Source organism: Mercenaria mercenaria, chromosome 5 (genome assembly GCF_021730395.1).
Source record: "Mercenaria mercenaria strain notata chromosome 5, MADL_Memer_1, whole genome shotgun sequence".
Taxonomy (NCBI): Eukaryota; Metazoa; Mollusca; class Bivalvia; order Venerida; family Veneridae; genus Mercenaria; species Mercenaria mercenaria.
Window position 1 is genome coordinate 84457507 of NC_069365.1, and position 12692 is coordinate 84470198.

Genomic DNA, 12692 nt, shown 5'->3' on the forward strand with positions numbered 1-12692 from the left:
TTCTCGTTTACCTGGACTTTCAAATAAAATATAATGTGAACAGTTAATACGGATATCTACTGGTGTTTTATAGTAAGACTGACTTAAATAAATAACACAACAGTTTTTGTGACGTCCTTGAATAAAGTATTTTGTTATTTCATTTTGAACCTTTTTATCTTCACATACAAAATCATCAAATATTACTACTTTTTGTTTTTCTGATTCAAGATTCTCACAAGGTTCAATTTGGTTGGAATCGGCCGAATATTCAAGTATTTGATTTGGATCTACTTTAATTTTTTTTGCAATTTGACTTAAGTGGTTAATTAAATCTTGATATTTAGATTGTTCTAAGATTTTAGCATATAGGTATAATTTATCATAATATATAAGAGGTTTTCGAAGTATATGCATTAATGTATTTGTTTTTCCAGATCCAGAAGATCCACATATTAACATTCCAAAACATGAATCTGGCATAAAAGGACAATGTTGTTTAAAGTTATTAGATTTATCACTTTTTGTATCATAATTTGGAATTTCCATTTATATATAATAATACATTATCTTACATTATATTACATTATTTTACATTATCGTACATTATCGTACATTATCGTACATTATCTTACGTTATTATATAAATGCAATCAAAACTTAATGAAATAAGAATAAGGAAAAACTTAATCGGGCAAAAGATGAGAGCTCTTAGAGAAGAAATAATGAGAGAAAAAATTAAGAAAGCTACAAATCGGGATATGTACACTGAAATTTATAAGCCAATTACTGAAGGAATAGAAAGTCAAAAAGAAAAATTATCAAGTCAGTTAAAAGCATTACCTGGAATAAAACAACAATTAGCGTTACTAGGTGATGAAATGAAAGACATACAAACATATCAGGGTTTACCACAGATATTCCAAGAACCGCTACCAATTACAGGGTCTCCTGGAGAAGTTGAAACATCTAAAAGACAACAAGAATATATACCAGTAGACTGGGGAGATGAACCTGTTAGATGGATACCAGGAGATAAATTAAAAGAATTAGAAGATTATGGAAGAGAAAAGATGGGAATAACTGAAACAACTGATGATACAGCTGAAGAATCAGAAGAAGAATTGGGAGCAAGACCAAAAGAATTTACAGTTGATTTTAATAAAGAAATTGATTTAACACTTTTAGGTGAAAAATATAATACACCACAAGAAGTGTTTGAATTTTTTCACAGCAAATCTAAAGATCCAGATGAAAAAACGACTAGAGAAGAAGTAGAAAATATCATAGAAAAGGCATCAAAGGATATAAAAAAATTGGGTAATGATTCTGGTTCAATAACTAGAAAGAAAAACAAAACAGATTTCGATCTGAAGCAAAATAAATTAATTATAGCCAAGTCGGATAATTTAAGAAAATATAGAGAAACGATTAAAGATATTCTTAATCAAGGAAAAAAGTATTTGGGAAAAGGAATAAAATATCATAATCCATATAAAGTTTCACCAAAAGGACAATATGGTAATTTAATTATTAACTTAAATAAACTTTATGGTCAAAACAAATTGGTTGCTAAGGATAGAATAACTGGAAAAGAAGTAATTAACACTAAAGTAGATAATGATTTGATTGATTTGATTAATAAAAGATATAACAATAATAAAAAACATTCAATTCATTCTAGAAAAATATTTAAAGAATTAACAGAAAAATCAGGATTACCTATCAATAAAAGATCTATGAAGTTTAAAAAAGTAATTAGAGGACAAGGTTATGACGTTTGTCCATGTAATCCGGAAGAATTGGTTAATGAGTTGGAGTTAATTTGTGGTTCAATTAATGCTGGAAATAATAATGAAGAACTAAAAAATGAAGGTATTAGAATAATTGATGAACTATTAAAAATGAATTCACTCTTACCAAAAGAACATGAAATGTTATATAAAAATTATTTTTCTTGAATTTAAATTTTAATTATATATAAATGGAACAAAAAATAGTATTAAGTTCTGAAACAGTTAAAGATAATAACAAAAATACTCCGAGTGATTTTACAATCAGATTTAGTCGTTCTTTAATTTTAGATAAAAATAAAACTTATGTTGTTGGTTTGGATAGTATTAACACTATGACCTACTCTTGGCATAATATTAGTGATGAATATGATAATAAAAGAATTCGTTATAATAATGGTAAGGATTGGAAAGATATCATATTTACAAATGGTTCTTACAGTTACACAGATATTAATAATTATATTAGGGAAACATTAATAAGTAATGGTGATTATGAATTTGATAAATCAGACATTGCTCCAATAAGTTTGGAATTTGATTTAAGTAGTTTTAAGATTTTGATTTCAATTAAAGATAATTTTATGTTGGATTTGAAAATATCAAATTTTCATACATTGCTTGGATTTGAGAAAAAAACTTTAAACAAAACTGAATGGGGAACTACAACACCAAATATAACTAACTCTGTGGATACAATTTACATTCATTGTGATCTTATTGATAATTCACTTGTTGATGGTAATTTCAGTGATATTATCTATGCTTTAAGTACTGCAGATTTAACAAGAGCTTATCCATTTACAAAAGAACCACAAAGAGTTGGATATTCTGAAATTAATAAATATATTATAAATTCAATTAGAATATATATTACAGATGTATTTGGTAGAATAATTAATTTTAATGAGGTTGAAACAAGTTTTACACTAATTTTAAAAGAAATTAATTAATTATGAAATTATAAATTTTAGTTTTATATAATGTACAAAAAAGTTTATGACAAAAATAAAGGAATATTTATTTATGTTGATGCTCACACAGGAAAAGAAATCATACACGGAACAGGTATCTTTGACACTTTATCTAAATTGTTTTCAAGCGGAGTTGCATCTTCAATTAGCACAGCTGGAAAAAAAGCTTTGGAAACAGCAGGAAAAGCAGCACTTGAAAGTGGAACAAAAAAGGTTGGAACAGAAGTTGGAAATTTAGCTGCTAATAAAATTGTTGAAAAATTTAAAAAGAAACCTGCTCCGGCAGTTGGTAATTTAATTGCTAAGGAATTACAAGAAAAGAATAAAAGTAAAAATAATAATAAAAATAATAATGATAAAGAGGAGGATATTCATATGAGAATAAATAGAATATTGTCAGGATCTGGAACTTCAACTCAGCGTAAACGTATTAACAGATTAATTTATAAAAACTAAAGTTTTAACTTTAATAAAAAATAAAAATAATATATAATATATACATGTTTAGAACAAAACAATATTGTGAAAGAAATGAATTAACTCCTATTCAATTAGATACAGCCTTAATATCTGTCTTGGGAAATAATGTTAAGCAACAAAAAAACGGATATCATTTTACAATTAATGATAGAAGCTCATATTTTGATTGGTTTAATGCTTACTTTGAAGTAAGTTTTAAAGTAAATAAGCTTGCTAACGGTAATAATTATGTTGCTGATGGAGATGATAATCAAATTGCCCTAATTAATAATGCTGCTTCATTAATTGATCAGTTAGTGGTTAAACAAAATGGAAAAATTGTATATGATTGTAATAATTTATACAAAGTAACAAATGTAAAGAGTTTGGTTGAATTGTCTGAAGATTATGCAAAAACAACTGGAACAAACGAATATATTTATTTAGATACTACTGATACTGCTGAGAGCAGGAATAATCAAGCTGGATATAATAGTGGTTTTGCTTCTAGGAAGTTATCAATCCAGGGTGGTAAAGAGGTAAATGCTAAAATTCCATTAAATAATTATTCATTTTTTCAGGGTTTAGAAACTAATATTATACCTCCAAGTCAAATTCAAATAACACTGCAACTGACAGATGATGATGAATTAATTTTTAGAGCTAATGCTGTTGATGCTGGTAGAGTAATTGTAACAAAATTAATTCTATGGGTTCCACATTTGGTTTTTAATGAATTTGGACCTTATTTAATTTCTGAAAGATTAACAAAAGCAAGATGGTCATACCTACGGGAAATGGTGACGCAATCAACTGATACACAACAAACTAATATAACCTTTAGAATAACGGCTGGTGTAACAAAACCACAACATGTATTTGTTTATTTACAACGACCTGATAAAAGTAATTCACAAGAACATAATCCACATTTATTAGATACATTTAAAATTAATGCATTAAATGAAAATTGCACTTTGAGCTCTTGTCGTCTTGAAGTAGGTAATGGTGATTTTTATCCAGAAACAGAATACACAAGTATATCAAGAATATATGATGATGTAATTAATTATTATTATAAACAAAATAATAAGACTACTGGAAGTCTGCTAAATAGATCAAATTTTTATCATTATTTTGGATTTGTTCATTTTAACTTAGAATATAAAAAGGAAGTAACTACAGAAGATCCTAAGCATATTACATTAACAGCTAAATTAAATATTCCACCGGCAGCTAATATTAGTGTTTACGCAATTGTATTGTATGAAGAAACAGTCGAAATAAATACTATTGGAAATGAACTTGTTATTGTTTAGAAATAAATTAAATATAAATTATATATAATGACATCAAATTATATTGAATATAAAGTTAACCTAACAGATGGACAAAAGAAAAATTTAGCACAAGCTTATAATAATAAAATTCCACATACTTTTAGATTAAAACATGAACAATTACATGGAAACTTCCCTTTACTATTAACAAAAACACAAATTAATCAAATTAAAAAAGCTGTTGCAAATAAGAAGGGATTAGAAATTAAAATTTCAAAAAAACAAATGTCCAGTCAAGGTCAAAATGGCGGATTTTTAGGAGCTTTGGCTGGTTTGTTAGGAAAAAACAATTCTTCCAATGGCAGCGAAAATAGTTCCAAAAATATTAGCCCCTCTAGGCATCGGTGCTTTGTCTGGGCTGGCCAATACTGGTGTTAGTAAAATACTTGGAAATGGTATGATTTCAGTAGCTAATGATAAGAGAAATATGATATCACCATATCTTACACCTAATCAAAGAAAGCAACTAGTAGGATCTGGAGTGATTAAATTAACACAAAAACAGAAACAAAATGGCGGGTTCCTGGGTATGCTGGCTGCTAGTCTAGGAATACCTTTGATTACATCTTTGTTAAGTGGTAAGGGGCATGGCCAGGGTATACAGATTGATTCTCAGAGAAGACCTTACAGACGAATTCCTATAGTAAAAAAAAAATAAAATTTATAAACAAACCAATTTCTAACTTTGAAATTGAACAATGGATTAAACAATTAAAAATTAAAAACTTTAGGGGTGTATTTAGTAGAAATAATTTACTAAAATCAAAAGCAAAGGACGAGTGCGGAATAATCAATTTAGATGACTCTGCTGGACCTGGAACACATCGGGTTTGTTACTTGAACACTTTGTACTTCGATCCATTTGGACTTCCTCCACCAAAAGAAGTAATTAAATATATACCCGGAGTCAAGTATAACAACATACAATATCAAGACAAAACAAGTACACTCTGTGGATATTATTGTTTATTTTTCATTAAAATGTTACAAGATAAAATACCGTTGTATGATTTATTGTATAAAACACTGAGAGTAAACAATCAAAGAGTAAATGAACAAACTATTATAAATTATTTTAATAAAATGAGTTAAAATGTATTAAAATGTATTAAAATGTACCAAGAACGTAATATTCTTTACTACTAACAAAAATGTACCATAAACGTTATATTCCATACTACTCTCAAAAGCGTATACGGAAGTGACGTGCGTTTACACTGTAAACGTTACTATAAATAGAAGTATAGATATATAAAAATAAATTTGAACGGAAGTGACGTGCGTTTACAGTGTAAACGTTACTATAAATAAAAGTATAGATATATAGAAATTCCACTAATGTTAAAAATAAAATTGAACATGGTATACGGAAGTGACGTGCGTTTACAGTGTAAACGTTACTATAAATAAAAGTATAGATATATAGAAATTCCACTAATGTTAAAAATAAAATTGAACATGGTATACGGAAGTGACGTGCGTTTACAGTGTAAACGTTACTATAAATAAATGTGAACATTGCACATGGAATCCTTACATAGATTCTTACTGTTAAAAGCTGATTTTGTTACCAATTCAACTCTGTACATATTTCTTCGATTAATTTCCTATTTTTGATTAAAGTTCCAGTGTTTAAAGCACACTTCAATAAATTCTTATGTTTCTCAATTAATTCATAAACTAAAGCCAGGTTTCGACAGTAGGAATCTGTGTAATGTACACCTCTGAGATGAAAATAAAGTCCCAGATCACAATCCTTTGGGCAAACTGATCTTAAATTTTTAATAATAAATCCAATCTGATGTGTACAATAAACAATATTCCGTTTGTTTCTGTATATCTGCTTGTCTAAATTTCTAATGCTTTCAATACATTTGTCCTCGCTTGAAATATCCACATTAAAATTTTCTAAAACCTCCTCTTGTGATTTCGTAATTTCTTCTTTAAGCTTTTCTTTTAACGTACTCCTTGTTTGTCGCTTTGTTGGCTTACATGTATCAACCAATTTCTTGTAATACTTTGAACTGAATGTTGTAGCCCATTCTTGGCATACAAAATCTTCTTTGTAATTATCTTTTAAATGGGTTGTTAATTCCGTCAAATCTTTTAACAGGTCTGCTGTTGTATTTTTATCCCTAAAAAGAAACACAATCTAAAGAATTACATAAGTATAAGCAGGTAAAAATAAATTTATCTCTAAGAAACACAAAATAATATTTCTAAAGTTAGTGAATGAGATCCGTCAAAGATCTGCTAAAGCTTGAACATAGTGGCGTAAATGTGTTTTGAAAAGTACTTACATTGTAATCGTTTTCCTTGTTTCTGTTCTATCGTTGTATGTATTATAAGTCAGCAAAGAATGTTCTGGTGTTAATCGATTAGGTTTGTGTTGCAAAATACGTCCATTTTTCAGAAAATATCACGTAGATCCCATATAACATTTTCAGATAATACGTCAGTTATTTATAACCAGATTTTCCGAAAATATGATAAAACGAAAGTAAAGGAAATATGTCAGTTATTTATAACCAGGTTTTCCGAAAATACAAGAAAACGAAAGTAAAGTAAATATGTCAGTTATTTATAACCGGGTTTTCCGAAAATACGGGAAAACGAAAGTAAAGTTAAAACCTGTGGATTTTAAATTGTCCGGCATTAGTTGGTTCGGACCGAGGATTAAAGGTCAAATGGGGTCAAATAGGGCTCAAAATCGGTATTTTATACACTACTGCTTTATAATAAGGTACTGATCAATAAAAGAACAACACCAAAAAAGAGAAAGATTAAAAAACGGCATTATGTTGTAAGAAGTGCGAGTTTGTTGGAACAACAGGGAGAAATTATGGTCATTGCTGAATTTCATGGAGGAAATACATGGCTTATATAAAATGGTAATACATTTAAAAACGCAACCCTTTTATAATATGTCGTGCTCGGTCAAAAAAGGTCACTGCTGCTTGTTATATTGTTTAATGAATTATGCGGTCTACCTGTTTGATGTGTCGTGACTCGTTTTAGCAAGTTAAGGACATATTTTCAGTACATTGACATTTTATCAGTTTTCCCGATTTGAACGTACACACCATAGTCAAAATGTTTCATCAAAACAAGTTTTTTAACTATAGCGTTTAATCTTTTATTATGATGAACACATGAGATCTAGTAATTTCGTTAGCTGTGTAAATCAGTACGATTATAGCGTTCTTTAACTTCCGTCAAGACTTCGGTTACTTCAAAATTGATTGTAGCAAACTAATAAAAATACTGCAGCTTTTCAATGTTCATGAAGTCCAAACTATTATTCATACGTCGATATTTCAAAAATACTCATTCCAACTTCTTGCAATGCTATTAAAATTGTTCTTATAGTCGAATGTTTAATTGTATGTTTTATTTGGCAAAATGTCGCGTTTTCGGGTATATTCACAGTAATTGTAAACTTGTTAAAAACTACCGGAAATACAAAATATTCATAAAGTAAGAAATATTTATAAATCTTGTCTGAATTGATATGAAATATACGGCAAGATATGATATTTTCTTGTGATATTTAATTGAAGGTGTGTGCACAGTAAAACCACCATTACATGTAAAACTGTTCCTAGACTTATTAGAATATTTTTACATTACAAGTTAAGAGTTCGTTCTTCTACTGCAATAAGCAGATTTATCAAAATATACTTTTTCTTTCTTTTTTAATCGACAATAGATAAAGTGTTGCGATTTCTAAAGCGGTTCAATATATTTCAATATACCTTTCATTTCGATTCGGATAATTAAGTACATCAACAGATAATAAGGAAACGGTTTCATTCAAAATAATACCTCCATATACCCTAACGTCGCATATAACAAGTTGTGCTGATACATTAGCGAGTTGTAGACGTATTTGATTCCCAACAAGATTCTCGGCACACCTGATGTACATAGTTTCAGTTGTTGGTATAGAGTCATTATGCTGGTGACACAACTTCCCATCTGAATGATATTTTCTGCCTACGCTGTCCTCTTTCGAAACATTTTGGACAGTTAAACTAAAGCCAGGAAAATGCACTAACGTGGAAAGTGAAAATTAAAATTAGACACATGAAACGGACGGGAACTATTTGTAACAGTATATAGTGCATATTTTCTGACCTGGCAGAGATATTTTTAGTTCAGGCTGTACCATTAAAATCAATAGGTAACTTGGTGCATATCGGATTTATCCGCACGGAATGAAACCAAATGTAATGATGTAACCGATTACCCAAAACTAAATGATAGAATGGCCCATTGATGACCTTTCTATAAATATCTCCGCCAGGTAAGAAAATATGCACTATACAGACAAAGTGCAGAAGGCAACATGGAAATAAGTACGATATCGATTTGCATACTTAGAAGTTCACCATATTGGCGAATTAATTATAGTACTTGTACCAGTGCTAGTCCCGAAGGAAACAGACGTGTAAATTACCAGGCATTATGTGTAGGTAAGAAGAATCAATAGAATTACGTCAATCACAAGTAAAATCTAAGTAAATAATCTAATATAATGTGTAATTCGAAAATATTCCTATAAATAATGATGCAACTAATATTTTGCTACAACGGTTACACCGTTAAAAGATAACTAACTTGACCAATGTTTCCAATGATAAAAGGTAAAGTTGATTTTTACGTTGTAAAATGTCAGCGTATGTGACGTTGACTTAATTAAACACTTCACGTGGGAGTTTTAATGTGACACTCTACAACCGCAACCTGTCCAGAATAATTTCGGTGACTCTCGCATACGAGATAGAAACTTAAGAAAGAAATGGACGCTGTTCGACATTGTTGCTTTTAAGGGTTTCAGAAATGCCTATTTTTGATGAGAATAAAGATCAATTGACTAGTTATTTAGGGGTGGCTGGGACGGAGGTGGATAATAGCAGTATTATACTTACATAAGTGTTTCATTTTGGTAACAATAACAAGGTTTCTGAACCTAACATAGTAAGGTAACCAAAGTGTCCACCAAGGTGCAACTGTTCTCGATGCTTCTGCGGTGTCAGTAAAACTGCATGTTGATAAGTCACGATCATTGGCATTGTCTGAATACTTTGGAGGGTTAATGTTATCACTATGGCGAACTACTTCATTAAGCGCAATGTTGTCTGAAATAAAAATATATTATTGTACACATCCGCACTTGACACTTCCAAAGGAATAAATATATGTATCGGCTGAATATCAACTACCGGGCAGCTTTGGTTAAACACAGAAACATTTATGTGAACTGTTGCGCATGTAATGTTACTGATTACGTGCTACCAGATTCTTACTGAGCAATGGTCAGACAATTAAATATGTAAATATCGTAACTGGCGGTAGAGAAATAGCTTGACTACTTTGTAGCCTGAGTGAAATTATTCTATTTCGTTTGAAAAGATAAATAAGTAAAATCAGCATTATTTCTTTTTCTAAACAAATTTAATACGTGATATTTTTCTATTTTGTTTACTTTTTACAAACTTCCTGTAAATGACTAGCGAGATGTACACCTTACCGCAGTAAACACTTACTGTATTGACAACCAGGTCCTGCCCATTCAAAGTCACACCCTGAGGTACAATCACCTGTACTAGAGTCGCACTGTTTTTTGCTCATACAATGACAAGCGTGTCTACAGTCTGGTCCAAAGCGTTTGATTCCGGCTGAAGTTTCACTACATTGCGCATCTGAAGTGATACAATTTTTAGGGTGTTTGCTTAAATCATGTTCTTTTTAAATTATTAATTGTTATCCTAAATGTAATAGTCGCCAATTTTAAACGAGGTTGTGTTTATTCAGATTTGGAGGTAAACTCTCTCAGTGCTTCCTCAGATTCTATCAGTACCTTTTGTTATTTTGAAAACAACATTGCTTGTATGGTGTAAGTTGTTACTTTTCGTTTTACAGCATGCCTCTTTTACACCCATTATCATTTCCCTCTTAAATCATATCAGCAATACAAACCTACCAAAAAAGCATATCTATGTCGTATCTGACAAGTTTAATATTAATAAATCTATATACCACAGAAAGAGTTGTTGAGTAGTAAGACAGTAAACTGAAAAGATATTCGACGGATTTTCATGTAGAAAATACATCGCTTGGATGCAATAAAACAAAGAACGATATATGTAAGATGCATAACACACGGACGAATAGACTACTGGCTCATTTACGCCCTTTCTCTTTTGACTGTGAGAGTAGGTTCCCACCATTGTGTGGTCACCGGCCGTCCCCGGGCGGTGCCTCAATGTGTTGCTTTTGCCGTTTTGTGTGTGTGTTTGTGTGTGCGTGTGTGAAGGTGGGGGTGAATGGGGGAGGGGATACTGCTTTTTTGGAGCGCGGCTTTTCCTGTTCAGTATTCATCCTTGCATCTTTCAACTTCACCTAACACCCTCATCCCTTGCTCTACCCATTATTTTATTTTTTTGTATTTTGCATATGATTAAAATGTACTTGCTGAATTTTTGAAGCAACCCGTCTACTGTGTCATTCCGCTACAGTTTCTTTTTGTCACAGGCCTACCTTGTGAAGAATGGCTTTCTGGCAGTTTTGAGGCACGCGACGTTTTTTTCCGTGAAATCTGTCAATACCTTTTATTCTTTATTAATTTTCATAAATTTTGTAATTACGCACCATTACTATGAATATATTTGAAAAAAGCTGACTTTCTTTGATTTGAATATAATTTCAAGTGTTATATTTGTAATCAATAGATATTTTCCGAAACGAAAGCAAGTTTGAACCAGTCTGTAGCTTTCAAATTTGATTTCTTTTTAACGACGAAAGACAAATGGAGATAATAATAATTTCAACAATCTTGCAATGCTGAAGAATTTCGGATAAATAATTATGTAGTTAGCAATGGAAATCTTTTACAAATATAACATAAATATCCTTATCAGCACTTTATTTCTAAGGCAAAGCATGTTTATTTGAATTCATACTTACCCATTAATAATTTTATCTTATTAGTGAAAAACAACCATTTACTAAGCTCTAGAATGAACTCAGATAGATGTTGATAATCATGGCTACGGTTTCGAACAAATCTATTGCTCTACCAAAATCTGATTAACCAACTTTAAGAAAAACACTATAAGAAGCGCCTTTAGAAGAATAGAACTTCATGAAGCAAACTAAATGCAGGTTTGATTTGACTGACTGTTAAGAAGGGGTAATGTAACGTGCAAAACCCCTCATGACACATACCATCGGCTTAACTGGAACACTTTTATACCTAATGACTGAATGGGTCCCAACGGAGAACAAAATATAACATCATTGAGGTACATCAGAGATAAAAACAAACCGGAAGCTATGTTTAAAGAAGGCTATGTTTCAATAGTCCTATTCAAACTATATAATTGCTTAAAATAAAGTTTCTTCAATATTTTTACTGATTTCTTAACTTCTCCATAAAACTTCATTTACATAGTCAAGCAGTTAAATGGATATTCTTATTCAAACATTTGTTCCTGAAATAGTATGTATACGTGGTTGCTCCAACTAAAAAGGAAGAAGTATTTTTTTAAAATTCAGATTTTCATAGCATTATATGAGATGAATTCTGACAGTTAAGATATAGTCGTTTGAAGGTTTGAAAAGTACATACCAGACATCGAAGTACAACACACAGTAGTAAAAAAGGTCCACACAATTCTAAATTTCCAGTTTGCGTAATTTCCTGTCATGTCCTCTTTTTAATCAAATGCTACATTCCGCGTGATGAAACAGTAAGTTTTCTTGAAACGTTTCAGATACATTTATCTTATGATGATATCTGTAAAAGTTTGACTTTAAATGTTTTCCGCATTGTTAAATTAGCTTTTGACATTGAAACAACAAGAGCTGTCGCTAGGACAGCGCGCTCGACTACTCCCTATTACACGGTTACAGATGTAATTAAAATTTATTATTTTTGGAAGTGGGTGTGTCTGTATGACACAAATAGTAAAACAACGTATTAACGTATGAGATATAAGATACAACTCAGTAAAAGAAGATTGTAAAAGAAAAATTACTGGGGTCGGAATATGGGGAAGTAGGTGAAAATGAGGGATATGTGGAAATCGAAAAAGAAACTCGTGTTAGGAATGTAAAACTATTTCTAATGGTGAGGGACGGGG

General features: G+C 30.6%; 2 protein-coding genes across 2 annotated transcripts; both read right to left on the reverse strand.

Moving 5' to 3' along the window:
• Window positions 1–5488: 5488 nt before the first annotated feature.
• On the reverse strand, window positions 5489–6977 carry LOC128557187 (uncharacterized). The gene is made up of 2 exons (XM_053544156.1): window positions 6846–6977; window positions 5489–6680 (listed from the first exon to the last, which is right to left on the reverse strand). Coding segments are annotated over exons 1-2 (570 nt in total). The 5' UTR covers window positions 6848–6977; the 3' UTR covers window positions 5489–6112.
• Window positions 6978–8281: 1304 nt separating this feature from the next.
• LOC123557802 (uncharacterized) lies at window positions 8282–12417 on the reverse strand. The gene is made up of 4 exons (XM_053544731.1): window positions 12179–12417; window positions 10095–10250; window positions 9477–9686; window positions 8282–8598 (listed from the first exon to the last, which is right to left on the reverse strand). Exons 1-4 carry the CDS (start codon window positions 12255–12257, stop codon window positions 8282–8284), a joined length of 762 nt encoding a protein of 253 aa, XP_053400706.1. The 5' UTR covers window positions 12258–12417.
• Window positions 12418–12692: the final 275 nt, after the last annotated feature.

Coding starts and splice junctions, on each gene's coding strand:
- LOC123557802 (XM_053544731.1), bottom strand. CDS start 12,257: ATGACAGGAAATTACGCAAACTGGAAATTTAGAATTGTGTGGACCTTT. Junction 9,687..10,094: donor AGGACCTGGTTGTCAATACA/GTAAGTGTTTAC, acceptor TTTTTATTTCAG/ACAACATTGCGCTTAATGAA. Junction 8,599..9,476: donor TACCAAAATGAAACACTTAT/GTAAGTATAATA, acceptor TTTCCACGTTAG/TGCATTTTCCTGGCTTTAGT.